Consider the following 20,252-nt stretch of genomic DNA (forward strand, 5'->3'; position numbering starts at 1 on the left):
ACAGCGTCCCTAGCAGATACTATCAAGAACTAAAATCTTAAACTTTATATATCTTTTTGATGCACTCGTTAGCAACAACGTTAAAGCACACAAAAAAAATGTTTAATATTACTCCAAAACTATTAAATTTCGGATTTTTTTTAATATCACGTGAGATTTGGGGGTGGGGGAGGGGGTCAGGCAAAATCTCACCAAATCTCACCAAGGGGGGCGGGGGGGTTGAAAAATAGCCAAAATTGTCTCACGTAATTTATGGACGCCCCCTAAGAAAATAGTAAAGGGCAATACTATCGAAAATTGACTACAAAGATGGATATTATCTTTTTTTCACGAAAGAAGAACGGTCAGCTGTGACCCAGGCCCGACAGAAACGAGACATACCTCAGATTTTTTGTCATGTCTTAATTAGTTAAATTATACAGGGTGTTAGGTAAATGGGTATATGAGCCGACACTAGCCCATGTTAACATGGTCATATAAATGGTATGGTGGAGTCAAAAAATTGATATCTTCATTTTAATTATTTTAATTTTCATACAAATCGGATTTTATAAAATTTATTTTATAAAATCCGATTTGTGGAATTTTTGGAATGTATTTAGGAATGTATTGAATTGAATTTATGGAATGTATTTAGGTGACCTGGAGATACAGCCGGATTATACAGGGTGGAAAAAATTATAAGTTACAAAATCCAAAAATTCAATGTTACCAGCTTCCATAATCTGTACCCTATTAATGGTACCATTTGAAAGAGCTCGTGAAGCACTTTCAGAATCAGTAACTAGTTTTTCGATATCTTGTATAGTTTAGAAATAATCGAGTGAGATGACTTATCGTTCAATATGTATAACCCACCCTGTATAATCCGGTTGTATCTCCAGGTCACCTAGATACATTCCATAGCAGCTGTAATAGACATTTAGGTACATACATTTACCAATTTTGGTGATAAATAGGCATTATGTATTAGTTTTTGTATAACGCCTAAACAAAAACAAAGGGTAATATTTTGGTGTTATACATAGATTTCGAATATAAAAAATATACAATTTAACTAATTAAGACATGACAACAAAACTGAGGTATGTCTCGTTTCTGTCGGGTCTGGGTTTTTTTTGTATGGGGCGTGACCGTTCTTCTTTTGATAGTGTATCGATAGTAGGCTCTAGCGACAACACTAGTTGGGACTTTTTTCATTCTATAAAATGTCATTATTTAGACTGTCATTTGTCAAACTGACAATTATTTTCTAACTGATCCCAGAATAAGGTCTGATTGGTTACCAAGTGTATAATTTTGACGTTAGGTTTATTAATATATCTATTAGTAGATAGATTTGAGGGCCTAGTGTGAGTTTTTATCAATCGCGCTCACTGGTGAGCGCGTCAAAAAATGACATTAAATGTATGACGGATTGAACAGCGCCCCTAGCGGGAAACGTTCAAAAACTAAATTTTTCATACATTTTTTAAACGCACTCACTAGTGAGCGCGTTTGCTGTAAACTGACACAGCCCACAGTATCTACATATTATTTACTGCCAAAATTCAGTTGTCATGTTTATTTTATGTACCTATATAATATTGGCGGCGCCACTGTCTTAGCCACAAGCAACTGACCTTACTCGCCAGTGGCGCCAACTGGTGAGCGTCGAGCGCAATTAGGAAACCCTCATTCAAGTGTAATATTATCCTACAAATATTATAAATGCGAAAGTTGTGAATTATCGCCAATCGGAGATTTTATATTTCGATTTAAAACCGCAATTTATTTTGCAATTAGCGTCATCTCAGCAGTACGGAGAACTTCTCTCATTATTGACTGTGGAGTGAACTGAACAAGAAGTGTTTTTTGGCGTTTAAAACGCTTTAATTCATAATTTGGTTTTAAATTGTTTCAGGATGAGGAGGTACAAGCCCTCAACTCCATATACGGAGATGATTGGTCCGTGGAGAGCGAGGTGGCCCGGACGTACCGGGTGCGCATCCGGGAGCTGGCTCACGTCGTGCTCCTCGTTGTCACCATGTCTCCCGGGTACCCGGGCCAGGCGCCTCCGGAGTATGAGCTCTCCGCCCCTTGGATGGACCGGGCGGCCAAAACCCGGTGGTAAGTCAAGCCATGATTGATTTTGAACAAAGTCGGGCGGGGGTCTTTATATTCTCGGTAAAACGAAATGCAATCGCGAACTAGGATACAGACAGCGCCATCTCTTGATGACGCGGAGAACTAATCACTCACGATTATTCAATATTAGCGGCAGACCGCGACTACGTTCGCGTGGAACCCGTTTTACCCCCCTTCCTAGGGAAGTTGAATTTGCAAAATCCCCGTCATAATGAGCACCTACGTTCTAAAAGGAACCCCGATGCAAATTTTGAGACTCCTAGCCCTTGTAGTAGTTTCTGAGATTTCATGATGGATGAGTGAATCAGTCAGCGCTGGACGCAGGCCGCTACCAATCGATCAACATGGAAAGCATTGGGGGAGGTCTATGTTCAGCAGTGGACGTCCTATGGCTGAAATGATGATGATGATGATGATGAGTCAGTCAATCAGTAAACTTACGCTTTTAATGATGACATTGATGCAGTATTTGCAGTGTCTAACCGACATGTTTCTTTCCAGGGGCATTTTGGCAAGGCTTAAGAGCGTTTACGCGAAGCGCGGCGTTTCAAGGGGCATCATTGGAAATTATTCGCGCGCGGCGTTTTTTAATAGTTTCCAAATGCTTATAGCAAAACAATAACAATGAATTATATATCTTTTCAAAGTAAATATTTTAAAGAAGATGTTATTTTATTATATTAAGCTATTTTTATGTTGAATTAAAGAAGAATAATGGTGTAAAAATCACTTTGATTTTTGGGTATTTCACGTTTTTTTAATTTGTGATTTCTTATTGTAAAATGCTTAAATCTAAAAATTTTCTCAGATAACTATTTGCCCAAGGATCTATGCTATAGGATATAAATGTTTGTTAAATCGTTTTAACAGTATTTTTATAAAAATTTCTGCTTGTAANCATCCAGACATCCAAACTTTCGCATTTATAATATTAGTAGGATTGTTGTACGTCGCCACTAATGTCAATAATTTTTTTCCCATTTATCCTCAGTAGGGACATAGTCAGTGTCCATAACCGGGGATACCGCATAGTATCCGCAGTCCGTCTTTTCGGACTGCGGATACTATGCGGTATCCACGAATTACCTCAGCCTGTGCCTCAGTGATATCATNGGCATTTTTTGTTTATTTTGGTAAGAACACAGGAACTTACGGTGTGGTACGCACGCGATTGCGCACGACGCAGGCCACACGAAGACTAAACACAAGACGTCCCAATTGGGACGTATTTGAGTATTCACAGCGCGAGCGCTTGTAACATATCTGCTTTTGTTTTTATATAATATCATTGGTGCGCCTTCTCATTTACAACGCTGATATAAATGTAACACCGCAAAAATGTATTTGCAGTGTAGGTATTTTAACCGCCATGCTTATTTTCAGTGCCGTCTTGGCAAGCCTTAGCGAACAGAAAAATCCTGAACGCAAAACATAACATGTTTGCGTATCACATCAACTGTTCGGCTGGCCAGGGCAGCTCCTTGCACCTGCAAATGTTCTGACAACGGCGAGGCGCACGCGGCCGCATGCTACACCTCATGGAGGTGATGGACCAGCGGAACACGCTGGTCGTCGTCACCCGGTGGTAAGTCAAGCCATGATTGATTTTGAACAAGTCGGGCGGGGGTCTTTATAGTCTCGGTAAAATGAAATGCAATCGCGAACTAGGATACAGACAGCGCCATCTCTTGATGACGCGGAGAACTAACGATGATTCAATACTAGTGGCAGCCCGCTACTAAGTACGTACGCGTGGAACCCGTTTTACCCCCCATCCTAGGAGAGTTGAATTTGCAAAATCCCGTCATAATGAGCACCTACGTTCTAAAAGGAACCCCCATGCAAAATGTGAGACTCCTAGCACTTAAATTGTAGTTTCTGAGATTTCATGATGAGTGAGTCAGTCAGCGCTGGACGCAGGCCGCTACCAATCGATCAACATGGAAAGCATTGGGGGAGGCCTATGTTCAGCAGTGGATGTCCTATGGCTGAAATGATGATGATGATGATGATATGTCAGTTAATCAGTAAACTTTCGCTTTTAATGATGACATTGATGCGTGAATTATCGCCAATCGGAGATTTTATATTTCGATTTAATTTAAAACCGCGATTTATTTTGCAATTTGCGTCATCTCAGCAGTGCGGAGAACTTCTCTCATTATTGACTGTGGAGTGAACTGTACCTCTAGTAGGAAAAACTTTCGAGTTCGTTTCGTTCTGTACCTCTAGTACGAAAAACTTTCGAGTTCGTTTCGTTGCGTATTAGTATAAGATCCCGCTATACAACGACCTTCATCGAGATGCTTATTTGATGAAACATATTTTATATTCAATTTAACATGTCAATAATTATATTGCTTAAGGGTTGCCTAATAAATTTCAGTCCAGGATATGATTAATTAATCATTAAAAAAAGTTTTATTTTTAAATATTTCATCGGTTTGATTATTAAACAAACTCCATACCAATCGAAAGTATGAAGCCCATAAAATATGCAAACGTTAGGTTGCCTATTCTTTTTCAGTCATAACTCTCGGGTTGCCAGGTATAAACAGGTAAATTGATAGAGCATTTTGCATCGGTCTGATAATTTAATCAAATATAAATGAAAATAAAGATTATTTCATTATGAACACGGTGGGCTTGTAAACTGACGCTAAAGTGGAAATTTACAAAACCTGTGTGGACTTATCTTGATAGAATTCTTAAATACTAAACTAATCGCAATATTTTCTCAATTAACTATTTAGACGACGAAATTGCCTAACTATTTATGCCTATAACATATTTGTAATATTACTGGTTAATGATTGTAACGAGTTGAAAAAGTACTGTTTTTGCGCCAATCGGCGTAAACGCTCTTAAGTCGAACTGGAAGATCGCGAACGTAATATTCAGTATAATATTTGCGTATCGGATCAACTGTTCGGCTGGCCATGGCGTAGCACTATCCTGCAGAAATGCAGTGACGAGAGCGAAGCTCCCTATGGAAGTAACCAGACCACACACGTTGGTGGGCGTCACTCGGTGGTAACTCATGCCATGAATTTAAAGTAAGTTCGGCGAGAGGGTTGAGTTTTTCAAAATACCATTGTCACAGATAATATAATAATACTGGTACAGATGCATCATCCCATACTCGATAATGTGGCCACCTAAGTCGGCAAATCCTTCGGGCCCATTGTTTTTCCGCTGGCGACCGCGCAGCTAGTGTGCCGCAGCGGACTTGTCCGTCCGCAAGTAAGTGAATTATCGCCAATCGGAGATTTTATATTTCGATTTAAAACCGCGATTTATTTTGCAATTAGCGTCATCTCAGCAGTGCGGAGAACTTCTCTCATTATTGACTGTGGAGTGAACTGAACAAGAAGTGTTTTTTGGCGTTTAAAACGCTTTAATTCACAATTTGGTTTTAAATTGTTTCAGGATGAGGAGGTACAGGCCCTCAACTCCATATACGGAGATGATTGGTCCGCGGAGAGCGAGGTGGCCCGGACGTACCGGGTGCGTATCCGGGAGCTGGCTCACGTCGTGCTCCTCATTGTGACCATGTCTCCCGGGTACCCGGGCCAGGCGCCTCCGGAGTATGAGCTCTCCGCCCCGTGGATGGACCGGGCGGCCAAAACCCGGTGGTAAGTCAAGCCATGATTGATTTTGAACAAAGTCGGGCGGGGGTCTTTATATTCTCGGTAAAACGAAATGCAATCGCGAACTAGGATACAGACAGCGCCATCTCTTGATGACGCGGAGAACTAATCACTCACGATGATTCAATACTAGTGGCAGCCCGCGACTACGTTCGCGTGGAACCCGTTTTACCCCCCTTCCTAGGGGAGTTGAATTTGCAAAATCCCGTCATAAAGAGCACCTACGTTCTAAAAGGAACCCCCATGCAAAATTTGAGACTCCTAGCACTTAAATTGTAGTTTCTGAGATTTCATGATGAGTGAGTCAGTCAGCGCTGGACGCAGGCCGCTACCAATCGATCAACATGGAAAGCATTGGGGGAGGTCTATGTTCAGCAGTGGACGTCCTATGGCTGAAATGATGATGATGATGATGATGAGTCAGTCAATCAGTAAACTTACGCTTTTATTGATGACATTGATGCAGTATTTGCAGTGTCTAACCGACATGTTTCTTTCCAGGGGCATTTTGGCAAGGCTTAAGTCGAACTGGAAGATCGCGAACGTAATATTCAGTATAATATTTGCGTATCGGATCGACTGTTCGGCTGGCCATGGCGTAGCACTATCCTGCAGCAATGCAGTGACGAGAGCAAAGCTCCCTATGGAAGTAACCAGAGGACCGCATACGTTGGTGGGCGTCACTCGGTGGTAACTCATGCCATGAATTTAAAGTAAGTTCGGCGAGAGGGTTGTTTTTCAAAATACCATCGTGAATTAAAGAACAGACAGCGCCATCTATTGATGGAGAACTAATTAAATTATTCTTGATTATTCGATACAATCTTGCTGCGATAAGACCACCTTTGCATGCATTGAACTTGTCTAAGGACTTGTCCAAAATTAATTAAATGTACATAATTTCAATTTAATATTGTATTCACACTTACATAATAATGTTATCTGTGATAAAATCATTTTTGAACATAAAATCAAATTTCACGAGTACATTCAATAAAACTTCTTCCAAGCTCTTTTTCTGATGTAACATGATGTTTTGTTTGTATTGTTTCAGATATCTTGGGATCTAACTACTATAAATATTTCATACATTTTCATTTTCTATGTTTTATTAATTTTACTATAAGTCTTTTTGTATTAGGTTTTTTTGTTTTATTATTGTGTGTACCTATTAGATTAATAATTTCTACTTTTTTAATTAGTTAGAGTTAAGTGATTTATTTTATTATTTTTACTTTTCTTTTTATTTAGTTAACATTTTAGTTTTATTTTTTTTTCTACTTTTTAAGCTTCATTTCGAGTTCTATTTCAATATCAAAGACAAAAGATAAGAAACAAATAAATGATTTTAATCAATTTACTTCTTTTTATTTCAACTAATCATTTCTTAGACACTGAAAAAACTATATATTAATCTTATTTCAACTAATCATTTGTTAGACACTGAAAAAACTGGATATTAATCTATCTATCCAGGAAATTTTATCACCTAATTTAGTAAATATTTCGGTGTTTTATCATAAAATAACAGCAAATAAAGTAGACAGTATAAAGTAAAAAATACATTTTTATTTACTAGTTTAATTTTAATATTTACATAAATATTATCATGATTTATGTTCAACTTAATTATCTTTTACTCCTTGCGTTGTTGTCAGCTGTTTTAACGGTTATGCATTTCTTGTCCAAGTACCTCAAAAGATCCTGAAACAAAGATTTTTTTATAATATTGACTTGTAGACTTGTTTTAATTTACCTATTAAAGACTAGCCTAGAGAGCGACAATATAAAGCATTATAGTGAACAGAATTGCAATATAGTATTAGTTTCTTACATGACTTTGAGTATTTAATATCTTAACAACAAAGTTTAATTAATTAAGGTTATTATTCCAAAAATAAAATAGTCAAATAGTTAAAAATTTATGATCGCACAATTCATCAAATCAAATCCAGTTTTCACGCCATCTAGCGTTTTATAACTGAACCAAATTAGCAATAGCGAAATAAGAAAACGCGTAACGACAAAGTATGAACGACGTCTTTGTATTTTTTTGCAACGGACGTTTTTCTCTTTGGACTTTTCAATGTCCAAATTCAATTTTAAATTATTTATTGGTGCCCTTTTCTAGGCACACATACACGTCGCAATATAGCTTGCCCTACCACTACTTTGAGACAGCAATATATCCGTTGGTACTGAAAAGTCCTTACCTTAGGATCGTAGCGATGTCCGCTGGCCACCAACTCCTTATGTATAACGTCAATGTTAACGGGCTCGTAACGCAATATAGCCTCATATAGTTTTCGTCTACACGACACGTAGTTGTGAAGCGATATATGCAAGGGAACGCGGCAGGACTGCACCTGGAATTATGAAAATCAGGTTTGAATATGACAGAATGGTTCAACAGGTTTCAATAACAATAAACTAGGCAACTAGGTAACACAAGGTGGACCGGCGACATCATAAAGGTAGCAGGAAGGCGCTGGACGCAGGCCGCTACCAACCGGGCAACATGGAAAGCATTGGGGGAGGCCTATGTTCAGCAGTGGACGTCCTATAGCTGTGATGATAATGATGATGATGATGATGAGACTAGGCAACACAATGTGGCGCGACTATGTTGGCTAGCCTTTTTTATGGAAATTACATTTTAAACTTTCCAACTCACATGAAGGCAAGTTTTGTTGTTAGGAAAGTTAGTTTAACAATTTCATATTTTACTTAACAACCAACGCCATCTAATGGCAGTTAGGGATACGAAGCAATCAAGATCGATCAGTGCGTGCTATCGTAGTGTAACACTTCTCCAAGAGGTGGCGCTATCACTAAACTATTTCACACAATGACGAATTTATTGGTAGGTCACTCTTGGATTTCTATAATATTACTGTTAGTCGAAACAAAATTCGTTAAAAAGTAATGTTATAAATATAAAATAATAGTACCTTAGCCTTTTCCCGTTTCTGAAAGACCCAGTCTTCTTCTGAACACAAGATTGCTTTTATTTCTGGAACTTCATTAGTCACTTCATACACATTACTGTCTTTACTGCAATCGTTTAAATTCTCTACTGCTTGAGATCTTTTTGTCGGCGATTTCAACAGTTTTCTTGGTGATTTTCTTGGAGATTTGTGGTTTTTGGGAGATTCTTGGCTAGTTTTTCGTCTTTTGGAAGGAGAAGGTAGCTCCTCTTGACAGGATTCTACAACGGGATGAGTTTGATTGTACAGGTGTGTCAGTAGTTGAATAGCTGGAAGGAAATAGAATCAAGTTTTAGGAATGCAGTAGAAAGAATTTAATAAGAAATTGTTTGTAACGAAAATAATATAACATTTCTTTATGGTCCAATCATTTTTAAAAACAAATTGGTTCAATAGTTTGGTGAAACTAACAAATTATCAGTTTATCTTCCCTTACATTTACATTATTAAATAATCTTATAAGTAAGTTTGAATGTATTTACCTCTTTTTCTCTTAAAAGGCTTAAGTCCATATTTGTCCAGTTCTCTATTCCTCTCTGGTGTAGACATTGCTGCAAAATCTAGCATCGGAGTCACCTGGTCAGTCTTCAGAAAATACTCACTACTGGTAGGTGTGTCTATAGTAAATGCATTATCATTTGTAAATGCCTTCAACGGAGTAGCTAGTTCATTTTTAGGTAACATATTTGGTGTCTTTAATATACATTTCTTCTTTGGTTTAATCATACTGCTTTTAATGTCAACTGCAGGCAAGAAGCTATCATTTGTAGATCTGTTTATAGATTCGCTAGTTCCCTTTTCAATATTCCCAGGCTTATGTAAAGACAAATCATTGTCAACGACTGAAATACCACCAAAATCAACACCCCAAGCTCCTTCATATCTTGATTTATTCATAGAATACTCAAGCTCTTTATCAGAAATGTCAAACACCTGAGAACTTCTGCTATATGTCTCTGATACATTGCCATCTTTTTCATCAGTCATTTGAGAAGCAACTGAGTTCTGGGATAGATCTCGTTTTGAAGTACCAGTTTCGTTTTTTGATATTGCATCAAACATTTCATCATAATCAATTGATACATCTTGAATTTTTTCAACACTTTTTGAACTTTGTATGCTAGTATTGTTTTCACTGACTGGTTCTCTACTTGCCAATGATGAATTAGATGATTGGGTCAAATCTACTCCTTCATTATCATTATTTTCTTCACCTAATAAATGGATCTGACTCTCTATCTCACAAGATTTTTCTAAAGATTCTTTAGTTCCATCATCAGAGTGATTGTGTACAAATTCGTCGAAAAAGCTATGATTCGATGGCCTAAGATAATTGTCTGATTTAACAGGTCTTGAAGTATCTGATAGATCAAGTGTTTCTTCTAATTCAATAGGTTTTGAATCAGTATTATTAGCAACTTTTGGTTTTATAATATCAATTTCGTCATTATTTAATAATATAGTGTCATCTAATGACTTGTTACTTTGGCTCATCTCAACAATAGGTAATTCATCTTCATTTGATGACTGAGACAGATCTACATTCTCTACTATGTTCTTAGCTGTTCCATCTACCACAGTTCTTTCATTTTCATCTGATTGTTGAGTGAGATCAATATCAGTTTCAACATTCTTTGGAACAGAATAAGAGGTGCTAGCTATGCATTCAGTCATTTCCATAAAATCGTTTGACTTTCTTTTGGTTTTGTCTGTAACTTGCGATGTTATGTGTGGATCTTCATTTGAACTAGCTTGTGAACAAGTTTTTGCAACACAAGCAATGACTTCCATGAATTCATCAGAAGACCTTCTAACTTCATCATTTGAGTCTTGAGATGCTGTGCTTTTTTCTTTGGCTGGACTGGGGTTAACTTTTTCAGAAATTCCTACACATTCAGTTATTTCCATCAAGTCATCTGAGTTTCTTCTGGTATAGTTCTGGGAACCCTGGGTTGGCTTTTCTGGGTTACTAGGTTTCTTTGTAAACAGATACTGTTCAGACTCTGTGTGATTGTTTAAATCTGTTTGTGTTAAATCTACAACACTTGTATTTTGTTTCTTTTCATGCATTAATTGACAGTCATTTATTTTCACTGCATTTTCTGTATCCTGTTCATCTCCTGTTAAGTCCATTATAGTATCATCCTCTTTGATAGATTTCTCAGATTCTTTGATTGTTGTATCATGACTATCAGTCAAAATAACGGACACTTCATCATCAAAGATATCTGGAGAACAACTCCTGACTCTATTTGAGATCAGTGAAGATCCATTTTTACAATCAATGGTATCTGTATTGTTAGATTCTTTAGTGACCAGAGTTCTATCATTATTACTATGATTTATATCAGTATCAACATCAATAAAAATTGTAGGTGTGTTATTTGATAATGAATTAACTTTTTTCTTTACAATATCTTTAGCAGACTTCAATGTTCCACTAAGAACAATGTCAAGTTCGTCTTGCGAACATTCTATTTCACTAAAGTTCATATTGGTAGATTCTTGCTTGACTGGACTTTTTGGTCTGCCTGGTATATCAGCCCAGTCTCTAAGCAATCTTCCTTTACTAGTAGATTTTTCAACTAAATCTTCAACATACAAAATATTGTTGTTCTGTAAAGTTTCATAAGATATTCCTGTTGCAACATGATAACATTTTATAATCGAATAATCTATACCATTTTCATTTAGAGCCTTATTAGAGAGAGAACTTGTAAATAGCACCTGTGAATATCTATCACTTATAATTTGTTGCTTTTCCGTGTCACTTGATAGTAAAAGTTTGTATTGCTTTCTAGGCCTTTTCAACCTTCTCTTATTAGTTATTTTTATTTCTGGAATAGCAAATCCATACTCTTGCAAAGTGGTTCGAATTTTTTTTGTCCTTTCCTGAGAACTCAAAGGCTTTTGACTAGTACTACTTTTATTGTCCTCCGATGATTGTAAAGACTTTGATAATGCTATAGCTAATTGTAGCTGTTCAGAATCTATATCAACACCAGCTTGTTTGCAAACTTCATCAAACTCCTTGGCATAAGTCAATTGATCGTTCTTTTTAGATTTTAGAACAGTCCGAATGTCTTTTTGTCCTTTAATTCGTTTTGGAGGCTTTTTCTGCTTTGTCTTCTTTGGTTGCTGTTCAGTTGACTTTTGAGAGTTCTTGGGTCCTTTACAACTGCCTTTTTTCTCTTTAAATTCCGACAAACTCTCATCCATAACAGGACTGTTCTGGAAATATTTGCTCACCACTTTGCATGGACTGTGATTCTTGCTGTTGCAATAAAACAATGTTAATTATGTAAATAATTTATTCATTTAGCCCAGTAACTACATAAAAACAACATACCTATTACTATTACTCTCTATATTCATAACTTATGTATCAGGTCTGTCGATCCTTGATAATTCCTTTTCGATTCTTTTTATTGTAGCTGGAGACCGGTTAGGAAGACCACTAGCAATCATTATCTTTCGTTCTACTTCTTCTATAGGATCTTCATATAGCACCTCAAAAGCTTTTCGATACTTTTCTGTTGCACTGGAGAAACTGAAATGGAAATAAATTTCATTGTTTACAGTCTGAATGATAACCTCAAAGAAATCAAAAAGACAAAGTTAAACGACAGATATTTACTGTAGTATGCAACCACTGATAATTCCAAAAGTTAGAATGCCTAAACCAAGCGCATTTCTAAATCTAGCAGCAGGAGTTCCTTTAATTTTTCTTGGTTTCCACTTTGACGTATCTACTCCGATGGCCATTTTGCTAAAATTATGATGGATGGTCGGTCTGTCTATGGAATAGGGATGTATGATTAGGCTTCTAATTTTTTTACTAATCATAATTTTTACAGAAATTGAGTGGGGTTAGTCGATATTCATGTATGAATAAAATCATGCTATTTTACTTAAATTCACAACGTAATCTCTTTACTCCTTTTATTAAATAACGGAGGTTTATAATAACATTTAAAATAGACCTACGTATCTGAGATAATTTAAAGGCATGTTAAGGTTTTTAGAAAGGCAAATTGGCTATGAATTAACATCCAAAATATTATTATCCTAGTTCAGTCTACACAGCAATATTAAAATAATAATTCTTTTAAAACGATTAATTAATTCGAACAACTAAAAACTACAGTCGATTATACGAAAAATTATTATTTACAACCCTATTTCTTTTGACAGTCGGATGGCCACACTTAGCCAACAGCCGTTATTTTACAAAAAAAAAGTCTAATTAAAAAAGTTATTTTTGACACTAATGACATTGCTTTGTTTGTAAACTTACCAATTAATTTAAATTCGCACCATTGAAGCAGAATATTAATAACCCACTCAATTTTATTGTTTTTAAACTTTTATTAATTTTTACTGAATGGTAATTTTGTTGAATAATCTTCATCAAAATCGAGAATCAAGTATCTAGATTGTCGTACATTGTTTTTCAAAATGTCGCTGATCCAAAACTTGCCATACAAAGATTATCTTGCTGCCTTGGCATTACCGAAAGGAAAATGCGAAGTTATAGCTGATTTGGCGAATTTAACGTAAGTAAAACCGGCCACAGCCATATGTGCCTTATGTATTTGGTGTAGTAGTTACCTCACCCGAATTTGTTTTCAGGATATCATTTACCGATAACGAAAAGCCTGGCGAGGTGTTACTGAAAACTCTTGACAGGCGTGGATACTCATTAAGCCAGTACAAGAATTTCTTGGTATCTGCTTCTCAAGTCAAAACTATCATTACTTACTACCGGCCGCAGACGAAAGTGGCTATTCTGATCGCCAACGACAAATATCAGCGGCTCTCGAAGTTGGCCACCCCTTCTATGGACTGTGATTCTCTCGCTGCGAACTTGAAAAACTTGGGATTTATAGTGGTGACCATAAAAAATACCCACAGCAAGGAATTGAAAGAAATATTGAGCACCGTAATTCAAGAAATACCTGAAGACTCCTATTGTAAGTTGTTATTTTTCATGGTAAATTTTTATTACTTTCCTCAATGACTCATGAAATTATAGTGATTAACAATTAGCACAGTTCTAAACTGTATGGAAGTATTACATTGCTTTTGATAATATACCTTAATGCTTACTTAATTATTATAAGTACTCATTATAATTGACAACGTAAATAAAAAAATCTATAATAATGTTTTGGTCCATTAGACCATTTTTATTGAAAATTACGCCTAATATCTCTATCTCATTTCCAGGTTTCGTATTCCTAGCTGGGCACGGCATAGAACTTTGTAAAATGGCGTGTTTGCTCGGCATTGAATGCCCCACCGAAGACATTCAGATTGACCACTGCCTCACAGAGAACTTCATCCTAAAAGAAGCGGCTAAAGTCAAACCAGAGCTCTGTGTGCTCATAATGGACGCGTGTCGGTTTAATTTAGACAGGTAATAAAATGGATTTTAGGCAATCATCATCATCATCATCATTTCAGCCATAGGACGTCCACTGCTGAACATAGGCCTCCCCTAATGCTTTCCACGTTGATCGATTGGTAGCGGCCTCCATTCCAGAACCTTGCTGCCCCATCGGCCGTCAGTTCTGCGTACTATGTGCCCTGCCCCTTGCCACTTCAGCTTGCTAATCCGTCGGGCTATGTCAGCGACTTTAGTTTGTTTACGGATTTCCTCATTTCTGATTCGATCTTGCAAAGAAACACCTAGCATAGCCCTCTCCATAGCATTTACACTAAAAGGCTGGGTTGCACCTAGGGTTGCCAGGTCCAAAAACACAAAAGCCGGACTCTGTGCTTCATTTGGCCGGACATTTTACCCTAAAAGCCGGACATGTCTTAGTGTCATAGCTCAGGAGTGAGTACTATATAATATAATGCGTGCGCTTTATATTATTCTGTAACTCGACTTTCGCCTGGCATTGCAGCCACATAAAAAGCCTAACAAAAGCCGGACAAGCCAATATTTGGCCGGACAAGACCGTAAAAAGCCAAACATGTCCGGCTAAAGCCGGACACCTGGCTACCCTAGTTGCGCCATCTTACTTAACTTTGACAAATGTCAAAAATCTGTAAAGCTCCATACAAAAAACACCAGTTATTGTTAAAGTTACGGTCAGTTAGGTGGTGCACTCAACCTTAGATATTTTACACTATGGCATAGTTGATGACTACAATAATTTTGTTACAGTATGATTGATAAAAAGTTGTCATGATTATGCTTTTTAAGCTATTTAACCTCTCAACCCGCAAGCGGTAGCCGACTACTGCGTAACAATTGATTATTTGTGTCTAGATTCGCGGAACTTGAAGGATTAAAAATCACATTAGATATGAATGTGTTTGTGTGTTTTGTTGTGGTTGTTCAACCTCACCTAGTGTTAAAAAAAGATATTATTTCATTGCAGGACATCAAACCCCAAGATCTTCACTTCTATACCAGATTCCGAAGACTACACGACATTCAACAATTTGCTTATTGCCTACTCCACGCAGTCGTCGCACGCAGCGTACGAAGTCTTGGAAATTGAATGTTCGACGACACTAGACGACAATGTGACGTACGAATTGAAGACCGGTGATTCTGCGAGGATTGTGCCTGGAAGTAGCCTGTACGTGAATGCGTTGTGTACGAGACTAGGCGATGATTTGGATGTTAACAGCTTGCTGGATAAAGTTCATGGTGGTACGTACATTTTAAAATAAAGCCCGGTCGCCGAACCCGTAGAATTTCGTCCAATGACCCCAAGCTACCCATCCTTATCGTTCGCGCGTAATTATGTTGCTGTCGCGCTCGCACACTCACTGCGGCCGCCCGTCGCACAGTCTCGACAGCAATACATTTACACGCGAGCGATAAGGATGGGTAGCTTGGGGTCATTGGACGAAATTCGAAGTGCTCGGCGACCGGACTATACCTATTCTCACTGTTTAACAGCATAAAGTCTGTAGTCTGCTGGGTGTCTTATAATATGCAAATGACGAATGATACTAATAAAACTCAGATAAGAACAGAAAATAGTTCTTGATATCAGCTCTTACCACAGCTCACCATTACAGTACTTTATCTTAAAGATTTAGCATTTGCTTGGCTATAGTAGCCACTGTTTTTTAACAGAAGAATATTATTTTTCAGATGTTGAGAATTCAATAAGGAAGCAAAAGCCATTGAAAGTTCAATGTGGGGTAGCAAAGAGGTCCCTGTATGACCCTGTCAAAGGTAATACATTTTTGGTTTTGAAATGCATGTTTCGAAAGATTGAAGTCACACGAAGGATGTTTTAGATCGTTTTAATTCTTAGTGAAAACATTAGTGTATTTTAATCGTTATTATGCTTTGCTTTCAGGTGATGCAGCTGCAACCTTAGCAAAAATGAAAGAAGTTACTGAAAAATTCGAAAAGTGTGTTGTGTTTTGAGGTTGTCCCTAAAGTAGATAGTTTTAAGCAATTATTGGTGCTATTACATGTAGGTACAAATATATTAATTAAATGTCATGATAGATGCTATGTCTTCAAAAATGTTGCTCCAAATGTTTTTTTTTTTTTTTTTTTTTCTCTTATATCCGTGGTCCCAGCGGCAATCTGTAGGGAACTACAATAATCCACTCCTGTGTCCGTTTGCACTGTTCTTTGTCATGGGTAGGGTGGAGTCCAGTGACTCAGTTGCCCTCAGTGATCATGGTTTCTCAACTGTCATGGAATCTACTAAGGAGACCCCTGACACTAGCTCTTTGCAGTCTGCTGAATAGGAAGCCTTCAATGGTCATGAGTTGTTGTACTGAAGAGTTTGGATGATTTGAAAGTCTATCCTTGTAGCGGAGTGTGTGGCTCTTTATTTCCTCTCTGACTGTGGGCAATGGCAAGTCCTGATAGATGAGCTTGTTGCTGATATACCATGGGATTTGGTAAATCAAACGTATGGCTTTTGTCTGAAAGCGCTCGATTATGTCGAGATTGGAGTTGGCAGCTGTTCCCCACAGCTGTATCCCGTAGGTCCAGATAGGTTTAAGGATGGTTTTGTAGACCATCATTTTGCTACTGGTGTTCAGCTGTGACTGGCCTCCGACAAGCCACATCATGTTTCTTAGTTTGGCATCTAGGTGCTTCCTCTTTGTCCATATATGCTTTCTCCAGGTTAGCCTGCGGTCCAGGTGCAAGCCCAGATACCTAACGTCCTCAGCCTGAGGTATTTGGATACCATTAAGTTTGACCGGTGGGCAGGAGTTTCTTCTGAGAGTGAAGGTTACATGCACAGATTTTTCTCCGTTCGCTTTAATACGCCATGAATGGTACCATTTCTCCATTTCCGTCAGGCTTTCCTGGAGATAGAGTGAGGCCGTGACTGGATCGTCGTGTGTTGCCATTGTTACCGTGTCGTCAGCAAAGGTGCCTGTGAATGTATTTGTAGTTGTTGGCAGGTCTGCGGTAAACAATAGGTACAGCACGGGCCCCAAAACACTACCCTGGGGTATACCGGACGCTATGTTGCATAGGGCAGAACAAGAGTCTCCTGATCTGACTTCGAAGCATCTGTCTCCCAAATACGACCCAAGTATTTCGTAGAACGGGCATGGGAGGTTCTGTTTCAGTTTGTACAAGAGCCCTTTATGCCAGACCTTGTCGAAGGCTTGACTTATGTCCAAGAACGCAGCTGAGCAGTATCGTTTCTTTTCCAGTGCTTCTGAGATGATGTTTATGGTTCTGTGGACCTGTTCAGTAGTGGAGTGTCTTTCCCGGAAACCAAATTGGTGTTCAGGTATCAGATCACCGATGTGGGGCTTCATTCGTTTCAACAGAATTTTTTAGAATACCTTCGACATCAGCGGTAGAAGACTAATAGGTCTGTAGGAAGATGTAGCGTTTGGGGGCTTACCGGGTTTGAGAATCATGATAATTTGAGCAATCTATTCAAATGTATTATGATTTTGTAGATTTTTTAGTTATAAAAGGTGTATGTTTATGCTTGTCAAGCAATCTCTATTCTTAATTTACTCTACTAACTACTACTTCTGAATTAATTTTGTACATTTTTATAATAAGTTTAACGATTTTAATGAATCTGTGATTGGTTCACTGAATGTATAACAGAACAGTAAACCTATTTTTATACAATAACTATTTTAATAAAAGAAATATTTAAATATAACTGAATTTTATTTAAAAATCTGGGCTAACTGACTGGTTTGGACTTATCGTTGGAAGTTGACGGATTATATTTTTTTCATTAGCGACTGAGGCTGGAAATGGTTAACTATGTTAACCCACCAGCTGTCTTCAACTCCTTTTGTGAACTCTCTAATAAATCTGTAGTTTAATATGAATATCTTGTCTTGAAATTCTGGTTGTGTTCTGTAACAAGAGAAAAATACTGTTTTTGAGAAATCTATAAATTAATATTGGGATAGTTAGTATCTATAAAGTCAAAGTCAACATTTCTTTATTTGTTTAGACTAATAAATAGTTCTTACAAATCGTCATTTTGCTCTTAAGGAGCCTCTACATGTCTCATAATCTTTTTACCCTACCAGTGCTTCGAGACCAACATTTGGCAAGTGTTGAGAAGAAGCGCCGCAACAAACTCAGTCACCACTGTGTATAAAATAATATTGGGAGGTTTTCTATAAGGTTGCCTATAAGGCACCACTGTCGAGTAAGGTCCTAGAACTCGCTAGTGGCGCCATCTTGTGAGCGCAATCAAGGACACCCTCTTTTTCAATATGTAAATAATAAAGTTGTTGCAATGGATCACACATTTCAGCTTTATTTAACCAGGATTTAGATAATAATAAACTTTGAAATTACCCTAAGGAGATGGGGGGAAGATCTCCAGAATCTTGCATATTTTTGAGTCCCTTCAAGACATGGTAACACATAGTGATCTCCACCCATCGCTTGTCTGATTCGTCAAAAATAACTCCAACCTGAAAATACAGAAAATGTCTTATGACATAAAGGAACTTTCAAAACATCTCCATCGTCTCTTTTTTATGTAAAAGCATGTTTTTCTATTTAATTAATTTGTTTTGCTGAAAAACTATTTTTTCAATAAGTCAATGAACAATTTTTATCCTGTACATACTTAGTTCTTTGACGATGATTTTAAATAATTTACTCACCTGATAAGGAAAAGCATAGAATATATCTTCCTTCTGAATACTCAGCAGCTGTCTCTGTGATACTGACAGCTTCGAGACAGCATTCTTTAATGAGGCAATGGCATCTTTGTCGACTAGACCTTCCAGTGATTTGAAGTCACTGTTCGTTAGGGCATCTGAAACAACCTGACGGAGCCCATCAACGTTTTGGTTCTTGTTAAAACAATCTTTTTCGAAACAAATGGGAATTTAGAAAAGCAGCTAGGCGTTATTTTGACAAAATAAAAATTACTTCTTCATGTGATATCAAAACCACTTCACTGCTATTAATCATAAGGCAGCGGTAGGCTTGAAAATAAAATAAAAACTTAGGTAAGATGATCTATCTAAACTTAAGGTACAGATGGCTACTTAGCTCTTTATAGTATGGATATACTATCTCGTTATTAAAAAACATTGTAGGTAGTTACCAAAGTAAGTAAATAATCAAGAACGGGAACAATGTTCTCATTCTTATAGGTCCAATATTTAATTAGTTCTTATTGGAATTCTACATGAATTGTGATGGAAATGGGATGATAATGAATAAAAATCAGGTAGAATAACAAACCTGAACAGCGTGTTTTGAAGCTTCAATAAACTCATGTAAGCTGAACTCTTGGTCAAAGTATGGTCGTATAATAAAATTTGAAAACATCCAATTCTTAACAAACTTGATAAACGACGGCCATACGATTGGCGGGAACTCCATGAGAGGCGGCAATTTCCTCGCTTCTACGCGGTCTTCGCAGTAATTCCTCAATTGTGTAACAGTACATGATGAGGTTATGTTTAGTTGTTTTGGTAAAGATTTATAAATAATTCTGTCGCAAAGCCTAAAAGACTGTCTTGTTAGCACTTGCCTTATAGCTAAATTCATATTTTATTGATGTTTTGACAAATATTAACGACTATATTAACATAAAATAGAAAGCAAAACATGAATTAAAACTTCTCACAAATATTTAAAAACATGTTGTTTTCTATTGTTCACAACTGTCAAAATTCTGCATTCTTATTGGTAAAAACATTTTCTAATAGATTCTGATTGGTCAATGAACTCGAAATTTTTAAATTTGTAACTGAGAACATGTGTCTAGAGCTGCCAACAATATGTATCAGAATCGAAATAAATATCGATTCTCCAGGCACAAAATAAAAATCGATTTAGTTTTTATTTTTAATGAATATTTAAAAACGTATTGCTTTTATTACTTAACCTACTTCCCCCAAGCCCAAGAGAGCGATTTGATCATTCAAAAAAATCATTTTTTTTTTATTTATAAAGCTTGTACATACATAATTTTAATGTTTACTTTTATTAATTTACAATAGGTATAGTTTAGTTAAGTAGTTAAAAGTTAATACT

The 20,252-nt window shown here is 37.1% G+C and overlaps 4 protein-coding genes across 4 annotated transcripts; 2 read left to right on the plus strand and 2 right to left on the minus strand.

Moving 5' to 3' along the window:
- Window positions 1-1,903: 1,903 nt before the first annotated feature.
- LOC114364969 (protein IMPACT) lies at window positions 1,904-6,471 on the plus strand (the record flags this gene model as incomplete). Its single annotated transcript, XM_028321337.1, has 5 exons — window positions 1,904-2,109; window positions 3,600-3,671; window positions 5,076-5,139; window positions 5,557-5,762; window positions 6,279-6,471. Coding segments are annotated over 5 exons (741 nt in total), but the record flags the coding sequence as incomplete, so codon positions are not given.
- Window positions 6,472-7,326: 855 nt separating this feature from the next.
- mus312 (mutagen-sensitive 312) lies at window positions 7,327-12,545 on the minus strand. The gene is made up of 6 exons (XM_028321314.1): window positions 12,402-12,545; window positions 12,114-12,314; window positions 9,247-12,038; window positions 8,729-9,033; window positions 7,991-8,143; window positions 7,327-7,481 (listed from the first exon to the last, which is right to left on the minus strand). Exons 2-6 carry the CDS (start codon window positions 12,137-12,139, stop codon window positions 7,407-7,409), a joined length of 3,351 nt encoding a protein of 1,116 aa, XP_028177115.1. The 5' UTR covers window positions 12,140-12,314; window positions 12,402-12,545; the 3' UTR covers window positions 7,327-7,406.
- Window positions 12,546-13,070: 525 nt separating this feature from the next.
- LOC114364925 (uncharacterized) lies at window positions 13,071-16,274 on the plus strand. The gene is made up of 6 exons (XM_028321286.1): window positions 13,071-13,320; window positions 13,397-13,737; window positions 13,994-14,183; window positions 15,157-15,434; window positions 15,885-15,968; window positions 16,096-16,274. Exons 1-6 carry the CDS (start codon window positions 13,223-13,225, stop codon window positions 16,164-16,166), a joined length of 1,062 nt encoding a protein of 353 aa, XP_028177087.1. The 5' UTR covers window positions 13,071-13,222; the 3' UTR covers window positions 16,167-16,274.
- Window positions 16,275-17,911: 1,637 nt separating this feature from the next.
- On the minus strand, window positions 17,912-19,860 carry LOC114364936 (uncharacterized). Its single transcript, XM_028321296.1, has 4 exons — window positions 19,455-19,860; window positions 18,866-19,030; window positions 18,552-18,670; window positions 17,912-18,098 (listed from the first exon to the last, which is right to left on the minus strand). The coding sequence occupies exons 1-4, from the start codon at window positions 19,761-19,763 to the stop codon at window positions 17,960-17,962; spliced, it is 732 nt and encodes a 243-aa protein (XP_028177097.1). The 5' UTR covers window positions 19,764-19,860; the 3' UTR covers window positions 17,912-17,959.
- Between the last annotated feature and the right edge of the window lie 392 nt (window positions 19,861-20,252).

This window comes from Ostrinia furnacalis, unplaced genomic scaffold, assembly GCF_004193835.3.
Source record: "Ostrinia furnacalis isolate ACB-3 unplaced genomic scaffold, ASM419383v2 OfSCF0440, whole genome shotgun sequence".
Classification (NCBI taxonomy): domain Eukaryota; kingdom Metazoa; phylum Arthropoda; class Insecta; order Lepidoptera; family Crambidae; genus Ostrinia; species Ostrinia furnacalis.